Source organism: Lampetra fluviatilis, chromosome 39 (genome assembly GCF_964198595.1).
Source record: "Lampetra fluviatilis chromosome 39, kcLamFluv1.1, whole genome shotgun sequence".
Taxonomy (NCBI): Eukaryota; Metazoa; Chordata; class Hyperoartia; order Petromyzontiformes; family Petromyzontidae; genus Lampetra; species Lampetra fluviatilis.
In genome coordinates, this window is record NC_136313.1 from 7,993,337 (window position 1) to 8,012,922 (window position 19,586).

Consider the following 19,586-nt stretch of genomic DNA (forward strand, 5'->3'; position numbering starts at 1 on the left):
GGCCCTGGGCCTGCCCGAGATGGACTCAGCCCTCTACAGGTACCTGGTCCAGTGTGTAAATATCAGAACTCCGGAGACAAAGGTGGCCGGGAATGGTGCTGGCCCCCCCTCGTGTGCCATGCCGGCCTTCATCGGTGCTACTCACTAGCAGCACCTCGTCACGGCTGGTTGTGTTTATGCCGCGCTTGTATTTTGCCGGGCGCCGCAGGAGACTCGAACGGCACGGTGTTCGTGTGGGCCGAGGGCGGCGGTGCCGTGAGTCAGCTGATCCAGCACGCGCACGACGCGCCGCTGCTCGCGCTGCTGCCCCTGCGCGGAGCGCTGCTCACGGCGGCCCGCGACCACTCCGTGTCCGCGTGGAGCTGGGGCCGCACCTTCCAGCACGCCGGCACCCTGCAGGTGCGCAGGGTGTGTCTGAGTGTACCTGTACAGCCGGCACCCTGCAGGTGCGCAGGGTGTGTCTGAGTGTACACGTACAGCCGGCACTCTGCAGGTGTGCAGGGTGTGTCTGAGTGTAGCGTACAGCCGGCACCCTGCAGATGTGCAGGGTGTGTCTGAGTGTACCTGTACAGCCGGCACCCTGCAGGTGCGCAGGGTGTGTCTGAGTGTACCTGTACAGCCGGCACCCTGCAGGTGCGCAGGGTGTGTCTGAGTGTACCTGTACAGCCGGCACCCTGCAGGTGTGCAGGGTGTGTCTGAGTGTACACGTACAGCCGGCACCCTGCAGGTGCGCAGGGTGTGTCTGAGTGTACACATACAGCCGGCACCCTGCAGGTGCGCAGGGTGTGTCTGAGTGTACCTGTACAGCCGGCACCCTGCAGGTGTGCAGGGTGTGTCTGAGTGTAGCGTACAGCCGGCACTCTGCAGGTGCGCAGGGTGTGTCTGAGTGTATTGTACAGCCGGCACTCTGCAGGTGTGCAGGGTGTGTCTGAGTGTAGCGTACAGCCGGCACCCTGCAGGTGCGCAGGGTGTGTCTGAGTGTACACGCACAGCCGGCACTCTGCAAGTATGCAGGGTGTGTCTGAGTGTACCTGTACAGCCGGCACACTGCAGGTGCGCAGGGTGTGTCTGAGTGTACACGTACAGCCGGCACTCTGCAAGTATGCAGGGTGTGTCTGAGTGTACCTGTACAGCCGGCACACTGCAGGTGCGCAGGGTGTGTCTGAGTGTACACGTACAGCCGGCACTCTGCAAGTGTGCACGGTGTGTCTGTAGATGCACCCCTGGCAACCTACTTGGACTAGGTAACGCTTTACAACATAATGCGTTTGTCTTCAGAACTATGGAAGCCTACAATGAGAATGTATTTTCTATTTGCAAGTTGTCCTCTTTGCTCTGATCTGCATCTTCCAAGTTTTGGGAAAGCATTGAATCAATTTTGCCGGTATTCTTACGATAAGCCCTTAACAGCAACACGACTCTGTACTACAGTTTGGTTCACGTTGGATCATCGTTACGAGAATTGGTTCCCGCCCCCCCTCCCCCATTGTTACAGAGAGAGACGACGCAGAAAGCACGTATGAACGGAATCGAAATGACCGTCGCCGCTCTCGGTCTGACCTTCGTCTCCTCCCTCGACGGCAGATTCCGGAGTGCGAGGGCGGTGCGGTGGCGCTGGCGATGAGCGGCGGTGGCGGCCGCGGCGTGCTCTATCTCGCCACGCTCGGCTGCTCCGTGCTCTGGGCTCCTCTCGGCGGCAGCGACGACGCCGCCGCCGGCGCTTCCCTCGCGGGGGTCGCGCTGGGCCACCCGGCCGTCACGCACGGGCACCGGCGGCCCCAGCGAGCGGCCCGCACAAAGACGACCTCCGTGGCACAGCGGCCGAAGGGGGCGAGTCGGGAGCCGGAGGAGAGGGAGGAAGAGGAGGCCTGGGCCGCCCTGGGCATCCACCGCGGTCTCGCGGGAGAGGGGCTCTTCGTGACGGCGGGGCGCGACGGGCTCCTGCAGCTGTGCGACAGCAAGGAGAGGAGCTGCCTGCTTCGTCACGCGATGCCCGGCGCCGCCTTCGCGTGCGTGGACGTGGGCCCTGCCGGGTGGCTCATCGACCAGGGGCGAGTAACCGCACGCGTTCGCGGAGAGCCACTCGGCATCTCCGCGTATAAATGCAAGCTTCATTTCTTAGCCCGGCCTCTCGGTTTTTCGGGACCAGCGTTACGCAGCAGCGGGCCGCACGCGCACGGCATCGCCGCCGATATCTGTGCGAGTGGCGGTTAACGCGCCGGGTGCCGAATCGGCCTCTCTCCTCAGAATCCTGCCCGAGGACCTCGGCGGCGGCGGCGCTGACGATGATCGCTCGGCGCGGCACGGCACCCCCGAGCACCTCGTCGCCGCCGCCACCGATGACGCCACCGTCGCCCTGCTGTGCGTGGGCGGCGGTCGCGGCGGGGGGCGGCCGCCGTGGGCGCGGGTGCTGTGCCGCGTTCCCTGCGTGGCCCCGGCGAGCGCCACCGCGCTGCGTCTCTCGCCGACGGGGCGCCACGTGGCGCTGGCGTGCGCCGACGACGCCGTCTACGTGCTGCTCGTCGGACGACCGCCGGCCGCGCCTCGAGTTCGTCGACACGGTCAGAGGCCGGGGTCCCCCCCATGGCCCTCCGCCCCGTCCGGACGCGCTCGCGGTACCGCTGACGTTTGTCGTCGCGCCCTCCCCACGTTCGTTCGTCTGTACGCGCCGGGGTTTCAGTCCACAGCGCGACTGTGGTCACCGATCTCAAACTATGCACCGTGCGGTAACACCGCTGCGCGCTTCGATAGATCGTCTGGCAGCGTTTCAGCCACGAGGCTGCTCCACGCAGCGGCTCACGTGCCAACCTCGACACGAACATCGATCAACTCGTCGTACAGCAGAAGTCGATTTTTCCGTTGGGTTTTGTAACGTCATAGCGTCGCTTGTACGGATGTTGTGACGTCGCACGACGCCACGACGTCTGTCCGTGTGACCGCTATTTTTTTTATCTTCTAACCTTCGGCGCTCTCACCTCTCGCTTGCCCTCCTTGCCGTAGTCGCACATGCATCGTGTGTAATTGGCCAACGTCAGTGGCTGCTACATCCACCCGCCCCTACTGGACATCCCATCGGATTTATCCACGACAAGCAAAGATTTTGATTACGTTGACAAAACCATCGATTTTCAAGTCGAATTGCGACCCCGAAACGTGGACAAAACATCTTGCATCGCGAGGGAGGCGAATGAGAACTTTCCTCGGCATTCGTGCAACGTCTTGGGATGTGTCCGCATGTGGACGCTCTGTCGGTCTAAACTGACATTGTTGGATATAAATGCATTCTAGAGCCAGACCCAACATCCCCATTGCCGCTCCGTGGAGTTGAGCAATCCGGCGTAACGGTGGCTAGGAGATGTCAACTCCCTCGCCTGCTATACAGGAGGTCGTGGGTTCCATCCTGACCCGGACGCCTGCTGTATATTTGGAGTTTGCGTGTTCTCCCTGTGATCGCGTGGATTCTTCTCCGAGTCCTCTGGTTTTTCCTTCCACATTTAGAATCAACATCACTTTTTCGATTTAAAGCTTTTGTGACTGCAGGGATTCATCTTCTTGGTTCTTTCGGTAAAGTCACGTAGAAGGGAAATAATAAAAATAAAACAATAAAATAATAATAAAAATATGATGCTTATTTATTTATTGTTTTATTACCAGGTCGGAGAGACACTGTCTCCCCGACAGACCTGGTCTTCACCTGAGGACGGCTGCTTGCGTTGTGGCCGAAACGTCGTGAGAATTATTTTATTATGTTTTATTTTATTTATTTTATTATTTCCCTTCTACGTGACTTTACCGAAAGAACCAAGAAGACAACATCACTTTGTTTTAGAGTGTTTGTCTGCTATAAATTTCAACGTGATAAGCCACTTCGTTGAGCTATCATTTGTCTGAAAAAGAACTAAACAGTATAGCTCAGTGGGCCTTACCTGGTAAAATAGAAAAATGTTTCAAATAGTTTCATTATTACCCGTCACAAGCGCTCGCTCTCACCTTCCAGACAAACGCCCGGCACCTCCGGCGTCACCGAGAGCGTCCGAGGACGACGGCGACGCCTTGGTGGGCCTCTCCGTGGCGGCCGTGTGCCGCACGGGCTGCCCGGGCCCCATCACGGGCCTGGACTGGTCGCGCGAGCCGGCACGGGGAGGGCAGCACCTGCTGCGGGCCAGCACGGGCCAAGGCGGCGACGCGACCGTGTGGGACACCGCTTCCGGGGAGCGGCTCGCGTACGCGGCCGCCTGGGGGAATGCGGCCTGGGACTCGGACACCTGCACGGGGGGGTTCGCCAAGATGGGTGAGTGGCTGGGGGGGGGGGGCAAGGGGGGGGGTCGCGGGAGTAATTCGCGCGTGGAGTCTGCGGTGACCGCGGGTACGGCAGGGTTCGGATGCTCAAATAAAACGCGAGGGACCGCGTTGGTGCAACTGAAGAACCGCGAATAGGAAATGTTTAGCCGCGGCCATCGTGAATTAACGCTGGCTCATAACGGAAGAGTCAGTGGCAAAGCTTTTTAAATATATGGCGACTATCTGAGGTATTGGGGCAGGGTTGCCCGGATGGTTTCACACAAACCACAAACCCTCATCCTGTAAACTCACCCCAACCTCCACGCTCGCCCCTCACCGCTAACCCTCCCCCCCGCCTCCCGCCCCTGGCCCGCCCCCACCGCGCTGCAGGCGCCCTGCAGGCCGGCGCCCCCGCCGCGTGCGACGTGTCCCCCGACGGCGCGCTGCTGATGTGGACGGCGACGCTGCCCGCTCCCCGCTCGCTGCTCTTCCGCCACCCGTGCGTGCGCCCCGGCGCGGGGTGGCGCGCCGTGCCGGTCGCGGGCGCCCACGCCGCCCGCTTCGAGCGCTCGGGTCGCGCCCTCGTCACCGTCGCGGCCAACGTGGCCCAGTGGCGGCTGGCGCCGTCGCCGGCGGCGGCGGTGGCGACGGCGGAAGTTAACGGCGCGGGCCACGACGAGGAGTGGACGTGGGGTCGATTGCGGCACTCCCGCGCGGCCGGGCTTTCCTGCGGAATGCAAGGGGCGCGGAGTTAAACGTCGTCACGTTAGAGAAAGCCGAGGAACGACGGCAATCGTGGCTCGGACAGGCTACCCCTCAGACAGGGCGGCGTGAATTAGCTGGACAGGATCCCGTGCACGTGAGAGTGAAAATGATCGAGAGTGATTTGTTGTCGATGTAGCGCCATGTTCGCCGGGGCGTCTCGCAGCGCTTTACATCGCGCCTCTCGGCTCAAAGCAGTTAAGAAAGGGCACCCCCCCCCCCCCAGCGCACCCCCCCCCCCCAGGGCACCCCCCCCCAGGGCACCCCCCCCCCAGCACACCCCCCACACCCCCCCCACCCCCCAGTGGCAGCTGTCCCTGTGGGCATGACGCGACTTGGATACCTGACCCGCAAATGGGCAAGTAAGGGGGGCAATAATCGCCGCTGTGTGAAGTCCCAATTTCGAAATTGGAAAGAAATTGGACCCTGCCGCCAGCACACAACGGCCACCTCCTGTGACCTTTAACGTTCGCTGTGACGCGGACGGTGCGTAGGAATATCATTGTTACTGCGGTCGATACGCACCGCGGTATTAATCAGGGTGGAGCGTTTGATGCGAACCGTGAACCTCTGCAACGACACGAGCGAGGAACGCGCTGCCGTGTTGTGTAGACCCCAGCGAGTTTAACGAGCTGGAAGAGAGAAACAGTGGTACTGGTTAAAGAGAACCATGACCTCATTGTCGCTTCTGAGCTGGCCGGAGGGACATATGATGATGAAGATGCTCGTTCGGAACGTTTTAATTAGCCACGCTGTGTAGCCCGCTCGCATCTCTCTCCTCTTCGGAGCGGTCCACGTGTTTTGCCACCGACGCGGTGTTTGTAGTGGAATCATCAATCCATCACGTGCGGATTTTCTCCGACGCGAAGCCAAACCACTCCTTCAACGAAACTGGCCAAATGTACCAAAGTAGCAGCGCCCGCCTGAAAGAGAGTCTTGAGACTCTGAGATGTTCAGTCGTACAAGGGCATTATTGTTATCACTTGTTATTACGCGGTAAGGAGAAAGCTTCATTATCTAGAAATGAATATTGCGTCCTCGCTAAATGAATGATGTGTGCATCTCCTTAACGGTTGTTGTGTTTGCGGGTTTCCCATTTAGATTTCGTGATGGTTTGGTTTCATCGTAAAGGTCGTGTCTGTGTATGTAAATAAGCACGCGTAAACAAATACACAAACACACACTGTACTGCGTCCGTTATTTCCCCAGGCCTTGCTTGTGTAACAGACTCGTATTCTTGCCTTCACCTCCTTCGTAAACAAACACAAAGTGCATTCGCACGCACGCCGCACGCAAGCGTCCTGTGGTGATCATTGTCACCGATTCTAAGACCCCAGACGGATAAGTGCGCGCAGGTTATAAAACGAATAAATCATACACTACACACGAATTAGAAGTCATCCTTTGTGCGACTATTATTACCCTCGTGACACGCAATTACGCACACGCGTGTGCGCGCGATCGCGAGTCACGAAATAGCTCGCCAATTAAAAAAAAACACACACACCAGGCGCAAGAACGTGTGACCAAGTCACTTTGCTGCCAACGCTGGAGCCGCTCGCTCGCTTCGCAGCCGCTCGCCCTGCACACTGCGGAACCGCCAACTCCTCCTCGTCGCGACGCCGCGCCGCGGATTCCTCCCGAGGATTCGCGACGCTCGCGGGAAAGTGCCTCGTGATGTAGATTGGGGCTCGGGGCGGCCGTCGCCTGCCGGAGGAGAGGAGGGGGAGAGGAGAGAGAAAGAATCCCGTCGATAGAGATGCGTGTCGTGCGGCTTTTTTTTTTTCTAACGCCACATACACCACCCCTCCTGTCAGCAGCCCTCCCATCCCCGTGCCAGCGTGGCCCCCGTCTACCTCTGATGTTTCCCTAAATACGACCGAGCCGATATAGCCACCGCCGCCGCCGTCACCGCCAGCCAGCGCCCTGGCGGCTTCTCCGTGGACTCCCCTCGCAGGAGGCTTCGTCGTGCGATCGGAGGGCAGACGGAAGAGGAGCGGCGACCGAGAGAGATTCTGAGAGTCGCGGATCCAGAGCGTCGAGCGCCGATCATGGGGTAAGTTCACGGTCGCGAGTCTGCGTGTGTGGCTGTGCGTGCGTGTGTGTTGTGTGTGTGTGAGGTGTGTGTGTGTGCATTCACACAATGCACTGGCTATGTCTCTTATTACGAGGAAAGGTTTATATAATACGGGAGATTAAAGAAATAAAAAAAAATGCATTGTGGATGTATGTGGGTCAGCTATTTTTGTCTACGAGACGTGTTCAAAAATCCTTGACACTTCTTCCCCTTAGGGCGCTGTGTTTCGCTTAATAATAATGCAGTGCTTGGCAAAGCGCCACATTCATTGGTTTCAATTATTGAGCGCGATGATCCCGGTTATATTTGCAGATTAAAACTGTCTGTTTACACGTCACGTTATAATTATTCAGCGCGAGTAACCGTCAGTGATACTTAAATATATTTTATTAGTCTTGTTCGATTAAAGTGTACGTTTTAGTGAGGGATGCACAGCGCTGCTGGGTCCGTATCATCATTAACACCAACGGCTTCTAAGAACACTCGGCTACGTTGTCCTTGAGAGCAAAAATTCCGACGGACTGAACGTCATTTTTCGCATCTATATCTGGAGAAAACGCAACACAGTTCCGATCGTAAACGCTGCTACCCATGATGCTCCAGAAGAACGCACGACGGGGTCACGTGGAGGAGGTTTGAGGCTCACGTTTCTATCTGAATTGAACCGTGCCGGTCAACCGCAGCCACCACGATGCGCCATTGGCGAGCTCCACAGCTGCGACGCTTTTGTACCACAGGCTTGGTGCACGCAGGCGCCACGGTGGCTAGGAGATGTTAACGACCTCGCCTGGTATACAGGAGGTCGTGGGTTCGATCCCGACCCTGATGCCTGCCTGCTGTATATTTGGAGTCTGTGTCTCTCTCTCATCATCACCACGGTGGCTAGGAGATGTTAACGACCTCGCCTGGTACACAGGAGGTCGTGGATTTGATCCCGACCCTGATGCCTGCCTGCTGTATATTTGGAGTCTGTGTCTCTCTCTCATCATCACCACGGTGGCTAGGAGATGTTAACGACCTTGCCTGGTATACAGGTCGTGGGTTCGAACCCGAACCTGATTCCTGTATATTTGGAGTTTGCATGTCTCTCTCTCCTTGTGTTTGCGTGGGTTTCTCTCCGGGCCCTCCGGTTTTTCCCTCCACATTTAGAATCAACATCACGGCGTTTAGTGTATTTGGCCGCTATAAATCTCGATGTGATAAGCCACTTCGTTGAGCTATCATTTGTGGCCAGGTCGCCTCTGAAAAAGAGCTGCGTAGCTCGGTGGGTTTACGTGGTAAAACATATTTTTTGTTAGTTTGATTAAGTACCACAGGTGCAACAGGTGCAGCAGCTTTAGCAGCAGCAGCAGTGTTCACTGGGGCCGCACGGAGCCGCATGAACGCCCTTCATGTTCGCGGGGGGCCGCCGCGGGCAGGCCAAACGATTGTGAGCCGTGTGTGCGTGCGTGCGTGCGTGAGCGCGTGCGTGCGTGAGCGCGTGAGCGCGTGCGTGCGTGCGCGGACGCACGTGCCCCTCGAAAAGGAATTCGCACCGCCGCGCGCGTGGAAAATGCTTTTCACACAAGGTCCCACGGGGTCCCTCGTAGTGGGCGGCTGCTGTCTCCCTTCTCTCGGTCATGTGACACAACAGCAGCGAGCCGGTGGTGGTGGTGGTGGTGGTGGCGGTGGTGGCGGTGTTGTCGCCCCTGTCTCGGTCATGTGACACAACAGCAGCGGTGGTGGTGGTGGTGGCGGTGGCGGTGTTGTCGCCCCTGTCACGGTCACATGACAGCAGCCCGTAGCTGCTGCTGCTGCTGCTGTCAGAGCCACCTTTCTCTCTCTCTGTGCTGTGCAGCGCGGTGACTCGCGGTCTTCTCCACAATCTTATTCACAAGACGCGGCAATGTCTGTTGCTGTTTCTGGTTGGACTGCGAGCCCCCTAACTCTGGTGCGAGCTTCCCGCCTCTTGTTTCAGACCCCTGGTGTGGGAGGCGAGATACTGGCTCGTCCCACGCGATGCGCACATCTCGCTTTTTGGTCTCGTAATCGCCTCCCCTCCTCCGCCAGGCATCGCCGACGTCTCCGCTGCCGTCCCTCTCGCGTGCACGCGAATCGGCTGTGCCTGCTGTCATCCGTGTCCGCCCCCGTCACAACTCCGCCGCCCCGCACGGCGCGTGCCCCTCTCGCCGCTATTTATTGCGCGCCGGCGTGCGCCGCACCGATCGGGGGAACGTGGCCAAGCAAGGGTCGGAGGGGAACGGGACGTGGGAGATAGAGAGAGAGAGGTGGGGGGGGACGGTGGAGGGCGGGGGGGGCTACTTTATTTTAGGGAACCGCGAGGTCATAAATCCGCGTCGAGCCGGGGGTTTTGTTTTACAGGAGTGAGCGGCAGCGCTGCTCTTTGTGGAAGGGGGAAAGCGCCTTCAAACGATCGCTGCGGTGCCGGCTCCGGTGGTGCCCGGGGCCGGCGGCGCTCAGTGCGTCAACTCAGCTTTAGTTTGGGCACCTGACCAGCAGTGGAGGGGAGAGGGGCTGCGTGGTGTTGGGGGAGATTTTGGGGGTGGTTGCGTTGGGTGGGGGGGGGGTAGCGTTGGGGAGGGGGTGGTGGTAGCGTTGGGGGGGTCATGTCCCCGTGGTGAGGCCCTGCGTCGGGAAAGCCACGCTTCCGATAACGAACCTCGGCCGGTGCCCCCGTACCCCTGCGGCTTAGAGGCTTTGCCACTCTCTGTGGCACCGCACGGTGCTCTGTGCCGGTCGGGGTCTTTATTTCCCCCAGCCACAAGTAGACTCATGCTCTTTGGTTCTTTCGTTAAAGTCACGTAGGTAGAAAATAATAGACCGCGACGTTTCGATCGCAACGCAAGCAACCGTCATCAGGCGAGATCAACGCAGCAGGGGAAATGCCGCTCCGTCGCCCGTCTCAGCCACCGACCACCAACCCTTCGAGCGACGTGACCTCCCCATGCCCACGTACTTTTCTCAACAGTCAGCGTGAGATGTCTCCACCTCGCACGCCGCTGCCCTTTCCATCTCGAAGCAGCACTTCTTGGGCTGTCCAGCGCGGACGACGATGGCCGCGCAAAACAGCGAGCAGCAGCAGCAGCGTTTCCTTGCGCGCCTGTGGGACGAGAGGCCCGGCCCTTGAGCGGAATCATCGGCCGCACTGTGGGAAGGAGTTGCCGCTCGTCTGCTGGATGGGATTCGTGCTGTGCCGTTGCTTTAAGCAGCACTTGCTGTACATGCACAGCCTGTTTGTCGATCTGCTGCTGGATGTGTGCCACCGACCCCCACCCCCACCTCACGCATTTATGGCCCAAAGGGTATGTTTGCCCATACTTCACCACGTTGGTCAATGCGGGCTGGCGATGGCGAAGGCGGAGGAGCGCAGAACAATTTTTTGTATTTTTCTGCACTGAACTCTGCTGCCCACAACGCCTATTGCACCTGCCTCTCATGCATGGCGGCACTGGTCGCCCACCCAAGCGCTCTCCAGGCTCAAGCCTGCTTAGCTTCGGACGAGTTTGGGCGCACGCCGGGAGAGTTGGTCACAGGCGGCGCTCGCCGTATCAACGAAAGAGTGAATTGCTCAAATTGTGTCTCCTGTGTTCCAACAGCTTGGAACCGTCGCACCCGATTGCGGCCGCGCGCGCTAAAGATGACCGGCCGACCGTGTGTGCGTCCGCAGGGAACAGCCGGTGTACACCACCAGGGCCCACGTGTTCCAGATAGACCCGGCCACCAAGAAGGCCTGGATGCCCGTGAGCAAGCAGGCCATCGTGGTGGCCTACTACCACCACGCGGCCAGGAACAGCTTCAGGATCGTCGCCGTGGAAGGGCCCAGGGTAAGGACCTCCCCAGGGTTGCCAACCCGTCCAGGATTGCCCTCCTGTTGGGGTTGCCCATCCTGGGAAGCCTGTAAGTCTGCCGGCAATAATCAAACCTGTGCATCACATTAAAGACCCATCTTAAAAACAAAAACTAGAGCAGGCCCGGAAATCCATGAGTCTCAAACAACACAGAAATGGGCAAAGAGCACGCAGCCTTTGTGCATTATATAAAGACACATCAGCATTTCATAAAGAAGTTCATTGTGCTCCTTTTGTCTTAGGTCACCATCAAAATATGTTTTTGCTAACCCGTTCAACTTAACAGCAGCAGCATTAGTGATGCACTTCTTCAAGAAGTGCTGATGGCGTTTTTGCACGTGCATAGAGGCTGTGTGCTGTGCACTCGTACTTTTTTCCATGTTGTTTGAAGCTGAAAGTCTTTTATGGACATTTAAGAGTCCTGGATTTTGTCAGTTGCATTGTAGTTACGATAGCGCCACTCGAGGCAAAGCGCGCACAACGCAGTTGATCCCCTCCCCTGCTACCTTGAGACACTCTTCTCCCTTGCCTCGATACGTCCTGCGGTCGTTGTGCACCGCAGAGGTGACGACCCTTCCCACACCCCGCTAACGACCACCTTGGCTCCCCGCATCCCTGGGAACTTGGCTCTGAGGGCCCACGTCTCGCGGAGTGCCAAAGTACACACACACATACACGCTTGCTTGCGTGTGTGTGTGTGTACGCTTGCGTGCGCTTGCGTGCGTGTGTGTGTACTTTGGCTGTAAACCGCACGTTGATAGAGGTGGCCGGCCGGCTCGCACTGCCGGCCGCCAGGGCGCCTCCCGCGCGAGCCGATTTTTCCACTCGGCTCCGCCAAAGACGGAGCCATCCGCCAGGCTTAAAATGGCTCTTGTGCAAAACACACGCATGCGCGTGCGACACACACACACACGCGCACACACACGCTCACACACACGCGTGCGACGCACAGACACGTACACACACACGCACACGAGCGTGCATGCACACACGTACGACACATACACACGTACACACACGCGCACACGCACGCACACACACACACACGCGTGCGACGCACACGTGCACACACACACGCACGACACACAGACACGTACACACACACACGCGCACGCACATACACACACACGCGCACGCACGCACACGCGCACGCACACGGACACCCACACACACACACGCATGCATACCCACGCACACCGGGCGAATGCTGCGGGGACTCTCCACCAGCAGTGGCGACCGAGCCCGCCCTGAACGCACCTCGCCGCTATCACGGCTCACGCCGCTTCTGCAAGTGAACGGGTCAGTGGCGGCTCCTGCAAAATCTCTCAGGGGGGGCAAATGTCTGGATGATTGATAAGGATAAGGTCCACCCATGCAATGGATAAATTAACAGCTTAAGCATGTAAAGGCAACTTCACTTCTTTAATATTAATGAAAAATAAAGTGACTCTTACAATACATCTTGTTTGTTTCTATACTCACTATTAATACAATCCACTCAGTTTCTTTTATTAAAGATTCCACTAGGTGGCGACAAATAATTTTGTTGACTGAAACGTGCTTACGTATGATGACGTAAGCACGTTAGTGCGAGCCCTCCCGGAAGCCATAGAGAATGCATTGCAGCGCCCGCCCTTCGAAAAAAAACATCTTTGAATGTAAGTCTATGGGGCCACACGGGGCGATTCTCAGCCGTAGTGAAATCGCCCAAAAAGAGGCGGTACTCCACAGAACGTGACATGACGCTGATTGGACTATATCCAGAGGCACAGTGACGGCTAGCATAGCTCTGTGGTTGAATGAGATTGTTAATGTGATTGAAAAAGTCCCTTTCACACATTGGTGGTGCGTCGCCCAATCGCCCTAATGAAGAAACCGCCCCTGGAACGGGTCATTTGTTGTTTTCGTTGTTGTTGTTGTCCTTGAGAGCTCATTGGGACCCCTCCAGTGTAAATAAATATTCTGATTCTTAAAATAGAGAAGCGGACAGTGTCTCCTTCACGAAGCTGTTTGTCCACATATATCGATAACGTCATAGCTGATGTGGGCCTTGCTGGGTTCTCGACTGCATATTGAATGGGGCTGGTCGAGCGACTCCGTTCGAACCGTGCCAAACGCGCCTCCGATGAGCACGGTTGGTTACGTACGGTGCGAAAGAAGTTCAGCATGCGCACGTGTACCGTGGTAGGTTTAGCCCCTGCTCTTAAGAAGAAGGACCATTGCCTGAACTGCTAATCTGCTTTACATTTACATGTATTTGTAGCAGGTGAACAGTTAGCCTGATTATTATTGTGGACTAAAGCCAACTGTATGTAGTAGAGTGCCAGCTACACCTGCTGCAGTCCATGTGCATTTAATACAAATGGCGAAGTGCCATGTACGCTCTCATTACAGAGCAACTTGTTCATAACGAGAGGCTTTTCCCGACTCTACGCAGCCCAGAGACCACCTGTATGTGTCCACCTCCAGCAGCCTCTTGCTGTTTAATTCGGTGCCACGTCAAGGCCCCCTTTGCGGCCCATCATCCTCGACGGCTTTAGCGGAGGTAACTGCAGCACCTTTTACGTCTCAGAAACCGTCCAAACCGCCGCTGTGAATTACGTCAATCGTTGTCGAGCACGGCCAAGGGCCTTGTAGATTTGGACTTCAGCGCCTGCTCGGAGGGACGGCGACGGATTTTGGGCGAACACCGAACACAACCCGAAGTGAGCGCCGGAGACACCGGCCCAATTACAGAATCTCCGGGATTTAATCTCCACCTCAAAACCCACGGTCCGCGTTTGAGTCAAATCCACACGCCTCACAGCAGATCCGCCCACACGAGCTTCGCGAGTGGAAATGAAAAAAAAGGACCCGGCACTCGATCGCGGTAATCACCGACGAGACCATCGCCCCGTCACACAAGCAGCGAACTCCGAAAAATGGAACGGAAGCAATCGCGATTTTCGTTTGATGGCTCACGGGGGCGCGGTAAGGGGGGCAAGCGGCAGGGTGAGAGAGAGAGGGGGGGTGGTGGTGGCGTCGTTGCGAGGAGTAACAAAGTTAGCGTCGCGTCGCGCGGCTCCGTTCGCCGGAAGATGAACTCGCGGCACGAGCGATGACCCCGTCCCCGCCCGCGTTGATTGAGTCGGCATGATTTAACAACAGCCCGTGGAGTCTTTAGTTAATTCTCGGCGTGCGGAAGTCAATTAGTCACGCTCGGTCATTCTCACCGCGTGTCAGCCACTCTCAGTTGTTCACCGTTGGCCCGGGGGGGCGTTCAATTTGTCCACCCAAATATTACAAGGTCAGCCAATCGGTGAACTCAAGTCAATATTTTTCTCTTCGTATATGGCCAATTACCATGCTGCTCGGTGTTGCAGCAGCAGTGCACGGCTGTCTCTAATCCCTCTTAACGACGCAACGGAATTACCTCTGGTCCGCGTGTTCCCTCGCACTCTCAAGTTCATCTTTGTGCGTTCCGTCGTCCGGCTTCGGGCTCCGGTCGGCAGCGGTCCGAGTCCTCGCCGCGCTCGGTGATTATCCGTCCGCTCACCGTCGGCATCCAATATAAACACAAACGACACAAAACCACTGAGTTGACGACGACGATGACGATCGTCGTCGCTAACTCTCGTTAACGAACCGAACGCGCGTCGGCACCTACCCGCGGTTAGCGCGCTGCGCTACGGACAAGGCGACCCGAGTTCGATTCCCGCTCACGGTCAACACCGGCGACGATTATCTGAACCGGTACCTGGGACTCCCCAAGGTCGACTCGGCCTCAATTGATTACCTAGTGGCCACCCACCCCCTCGTGTGCCATTGCGGCCTTCATAGGTGCTCGCTAACAGCACTTGTCCCAACAGCGTTTAAAGGTGATACGGGGGATCCTTGTCTTTGTTTGTTCCACTGCAGGTGGTGGTGAACAGCGCCGTGGCGCCCGGCATGAGCTTCACCAAGACGTCGCACAAGTTTGGCCAGTGGGTGGACGGGCGAGCCAACACCGTCTATGGCCTGGGCTTCGGCTCCGAGCAGCTCCTGGAGCAGGTGGCGGTGACTCGCGGCTTGAGAGACACGCACGCACACACGGGAATCATCGTCGTCATTATCATCGTCAATATCATCGTCGTCATTATCATCGTCATTATCATTGTTGTCAATATCATCGTCAATATCATCGTCGTCATTATCATCGTCGTCATTATCATCGTCATTATCATCGTCAATATCAATCATCGTCATCATCATCGTCATTATCATCGTCATTATCATCGTCGTCATTATCATCGTCATTATCATCGTCGTCATTATCATCGTCGTCATTATCATCGTCGTCATTATCATCGTCATTATCGTCGTCAATATCATCGTCATCATCATCGTCGTCATTAGCGTCGTCATTATCATCGTCATCATCATCGTCGTCATTATCATCGTCGTCATTATCATCGTCGTCATTATCGTCGTCATTATCATCGTCATCAATATCATCATCGTCATTATCATCGTCGTCATTATCATCGTCATTATCATCGTCGTCATTATCGTCATTATCATCGTCATTACCATCGTCGTCAATATCATCATCGTCATTATCATTATCATCGTCGTCATTATCGTCATTATCATCGTCGTCAATATCATCGTCGTCATTATCGTCGTCATTATCATCGTCGTCATTATCGTCGTCATTATCATCGTCGTCATCATCGTCGTCAATATCATCGTCGTCATTATCATCGTCGTCATTATCGTCGTCATTATCATCGTCATCAATATCATCATCGTCATTATCATTGTCGTCATTATCATCGTCATTATCATCGTCGTCATTATCGTCATTATCATCGTCATTAACATCGTCGTCAATATCATCGTCGTCATTATCATCGTCAATATCATCGTCGTCAATATCATCATCGTCATTATCATCGTCATCATCATCGTCATTATCATCATCTTCATCATCATCGTCATTACCATCGTCGTCAATATCATCGTCATTATCATCGTCGTCAATATCATCGTCATTATCATCGTCATTATCATCGCCGTCAATATCATCATCGTCATTATCATCGTCGTCATTATCATTGTCGTCAATATCATCGTCATTATCATCGTCGTCAATATCATCGTCGTCATTATCGTCATTATCATCGTCATTATCATTGTCAATATCATCGTCGTCATTATCGTCATTATCATCGTCGTTATTATCATCGTCATCATCCTCGTCATTATCATTGTCATTATCATCGTCATCATCATCGTCGTCATTATCATTGTCGTCAATATCATCGTCGTCATTATCATCGTCGTCAATATCATCGTCATCATTGTCATTATCGTCATCATCATTGTCATCATCGTCATCATCATCGTCATCATTATCATCATCGTCGTCGTCATCATCCTCTTATGATCTATCCAGTGGTCGAACTGTAATGTCGAGAGTGCTTCTGCTACGAGCCCGATCCGTCCTGCAGCCCTGGCGGTTCCCCTCTGCGGAGACATCGCACAGTGGAGGGACACGCCAGCGTTGTGAAAGTGCCGGCACACACACGTTTTGCGTCTTGCGAAGGGCGTCGTGAAGTTGTACGTGTGCATGTTGAACTTCTTTCGCACCGTACGTAGCCAACCGTGATAACCGGAGGCGCGTTTGTCACGGCTGAATGGAGTCGCTCTACCAGCCCCAGTCGAGAACCCCAGCAAGGCCCACATCAGATATGACGTCATCGATACGCGGACAAACAGCTTCGTGAAGGAGACACTCTCCGTTCTCTCTTTTCAGAATCAGAATATTTATTTACACTCGGAGGAATCCGATGAGCTACAAAGCTCTTTTTCACGTATGCCCAGTAGTTCTATGCACGGCGGCTGCCCATGCAAACGCTTATCCAGGTAAAAAAAAAACCCTGCTTAGCTTCCGAGATCTGACCAGCTCGGGTGCATTCCGGATGACTTGGGGTCATCGGCGGCAGCGTTGGGCAGGGTCGTGTAATCTCTACACGTATTCTTCTTGGTTCTTTCGGTAAAGTCACGTAGAAGGGAAATAATAAAATAATTAAAATAAAACATAAAATAATATAATACATTGTTGTATTTTTTATTATTTTATATTTCCCTTCTACGTGACTTTACCGAAAGAACCAAGAAGATGAATCCCTGCAGTCACGAAAGCTTCAAATCGAAATCTCTACACGTCTGTCATGCACCGCGGGGGGCACTGCCATTGAAACATTCATCGACCGGTGACGTGAAAGCACCTTCAGAAATCCCATCGACACAGGCGGCCTGAGTCACCGCTTGCTGTGTCACGTGGACCACAATACCGCGCTGACCTCATCATGGAGCGTTCACCATCATCACGCGAACTCGGCTCATCCTCGCAGCGGCTTTTGGCGAGCCATCGAACGAAGACGGTCGCCGCCGTCTTGAACGCCCTTCCCACCACCAATATTAGGAAGCCAATGGACCGATGCATTTTGAAATCATTTAGACTGAAAACTTTTCCCTTTAGAACTGCTGCTTTTTGTGTTTAGTTTGTTGTCCTTCCCCCGCGCCTCCGATTAGCACGGTTCGGCTACGTACGGTGCGAAAGAAGTCCAAGGTACATACGTACATTGGAACCGCGTCCGATAGCAGGGCCACATTTCTGAGCGACTGTGACATGGCACGCGCAACCAAATGAACGGAGGGACGAACCAGCGCCATCGATTCTCGCTATACCCCGAGGGCGCAGCCTTTCCCTGCGCGTGCACAACAGCAGCGGTGCGGCTGAGTCGATGCAGGTAATGCGGGAACCATGCGCTCAATTAGCCATTCAATTACTCGTATTGACCACACCTGGGGTGGCGGTAGTGGTAGTGGTGGTGGTGGCGCCACGGTGGCTAGGAGATGTTAACTACCTCGCCTGGTATAAAGCAGGTCGTGGGTTCGAACCCGAACCTGACGCCTGCTGCTGTATATTTGGAGCCGGCACGTTTCTGTCCCTCGTTCCTCGGCTTTTTCCCTCCACATTTAAAAACACACGTTTGGAGTATTTGGCTGCTCAAAATTTCAACGTGATGAGCCGCTTCGTCGAGATATCAGTTGTGGCCAGGTAGCTTCTGAAATAGAGCTAACGCAGCTCAGTGGGCTTTACCTGGTAAAATAAAAAAAATCCGTTTCAAACAGTTTAATTAGTAACGGCCACGAATTAAATGTGTTTCTGCACTTAACGTGGCTAAAATCCAGCTCGGAGAATCAAGTTCAAGTTCATTTATTAGGTATAGCCCTGTGAGCCATTCGGCTCTTGAATCGGGTGCAACCGCAACAAACAAAAAACAAAAACATGAACAAGAAAACATCTTAAAGTGAATATGCGCAAACAGAAAATCCAAGAAAAGACAGCAAAATATTGCAGAAAAAGCACCGTACACCAACGCTGTGTGCAAAAATCCCAGTGGGATGCAAAATCCCAGTGGGATGCAAAATCCCAGTGGGATGCAAAATCCCAGTGGGATGCAAAATCCCAGTGGGATGCAAAATCCCAGTGGGATGCAAGAATGAGATGGACGTCTCTCAGTGGCGTGGGTTGGTGGGAAAGCGCCGTCCCTCGACTTTGTGGACCAGAGGTCACTGTAAGGAGTCTCAGAGGTGGCTCTGTGGTGTCCACTTCCGTGGACAGTTCTCACACACAGAGGGTTTGCGCCGCTCTGCGAGGGATCCGAACGGATTCTTCGTCTCGCGATGTGCGCTGAGACCACAAATGGGATAGAATCGTGGGAAAAGTCAAATGTAATTTTTTTTATAAGTGAGCTGATTTGGAGTCAAATTCCCCTCCCTCCCCCCCACCCCCGCCCAAGCTTTGCGGTCCTATATATATTAAGGTATTTAAATTTTTTAAAACTTTAATTAATTGAATTCACCCAAAAATTATATTTCCTATTTCGCGTTGAGCCACACTTGTGAAGTTGGGTCATTAACACGCACACACAAAGACAAAGATCCTCCATATAGCTTAACAGTCTTTTGGGGCAAGTGCCGTTAGCGAGCACCTATGTAGGCCAGCATGGCACATGAGAGGGTCGGTGGCCAACACCACGCCCGGCCGCCTTTGTCTCCCCAGTGGCGATGTTAACACACCGCACCAGGTACTAATTTGGGGTTGAGTTCACCTAGGAGAGGCTCAGGACCGCTTCAGATAATCGTCGCTGGTACTGGCCGGGAGCAGGAATCAAACTCGGGTCGCCGGGTTCATAGTGCAGCGTCCTAACCGCTACACTACCACTCCCTACACGCACGCACGCGCCTTTAACTCGCCCCTTCACACGCGCCGCTCCCCGCCGCACCGTTGCGATCTCAAACAGCTGCTGCTGCTGCCACTTTCCGCGTTCCCAGTTTGCGGACAAATTCGAGGAAGTGAAGGCAGCGTTGCTGAGGACAAAATACAAACCCCACAGCAGCCCCGACATCGCCATCGCGGCCGCCCAGGTGAGAAGCATACAAACACAGGACAATTATTCTTCTTGGTTCGTTCGGTAAAGTCACGTAGAAGGGAAATAATAAAATAATAAAAATAAAACATAATAAAATAATTCTCACGACGTTTCGGCCACAACGCAAGCAGCCGTCTTCAGGTGAAAACCAGG

The 19,586-nt window shown here is 55.0% G+C and overlaps 2 protein-coding genes across 3 annotated transcripts in view; both read left to right on the forward strand.

Moving 5' to 3' along the window:
* The window catches only part of LOC144945949 (uncharacterized), a 36,233-nt gene extending 30,973 nt beyond the window's left edge, over positions 1-5,260 (forward strand). The window contains exons 15-19 of the mRNA XM_078874618.1: positions 209-399; positions 1,585-2,051; positions 2,248-2,561; positions 3,998-4,291; positions 4,672-5,260. Coding sequence (XP_078730744.1) covers positions 209-399; positions 1,585-2,051; positions 2,248-2,561; positions 3,998-4,291; positions 4,672-5,036 — 1,631 coding nt within the window. The 3' untranslated portion in view covers positions 5,037-5,260. The remainder of the gene's footprint in view (positions 1-208; positions 400-1,584; positions 2,052-2,247; positions 2,562-3,997; positions 4,292-4,671) is intronic.
* A 1,378-nt stretch (positions 5,261-6,638) lies between these two features.
* Positions 6,639-19,586, forward strand: part of LOC144945950 (homer protein homolog 1-like) — a 31,155-nt gene continuing 18,207 nt past the window's right edge. For both annotated transcript variants that reach the window (XM_078874619.1, XM_078874620.1), the window contains exons 1-4: positions 6,639-7,099; positions 10,788-10,944; positions 14,866-14,997; positions 19,336-19,428. In XM_078874619.1, the coding sequence (XP_078730745.1) occupies positions 7,095-7,099; positions 10,788-10,944; positions 14,866-14,997; positions 19,336-19,428 (387 nt within the window). In that variant the 5' untranslated portion in view covers positions 6,639-7,094. The remainder of the gene's footprint in view (positions 7,100-10,787; positions 10,945-14,865; positions 14,998-19,335; positions 19,429-19,586) is intronic.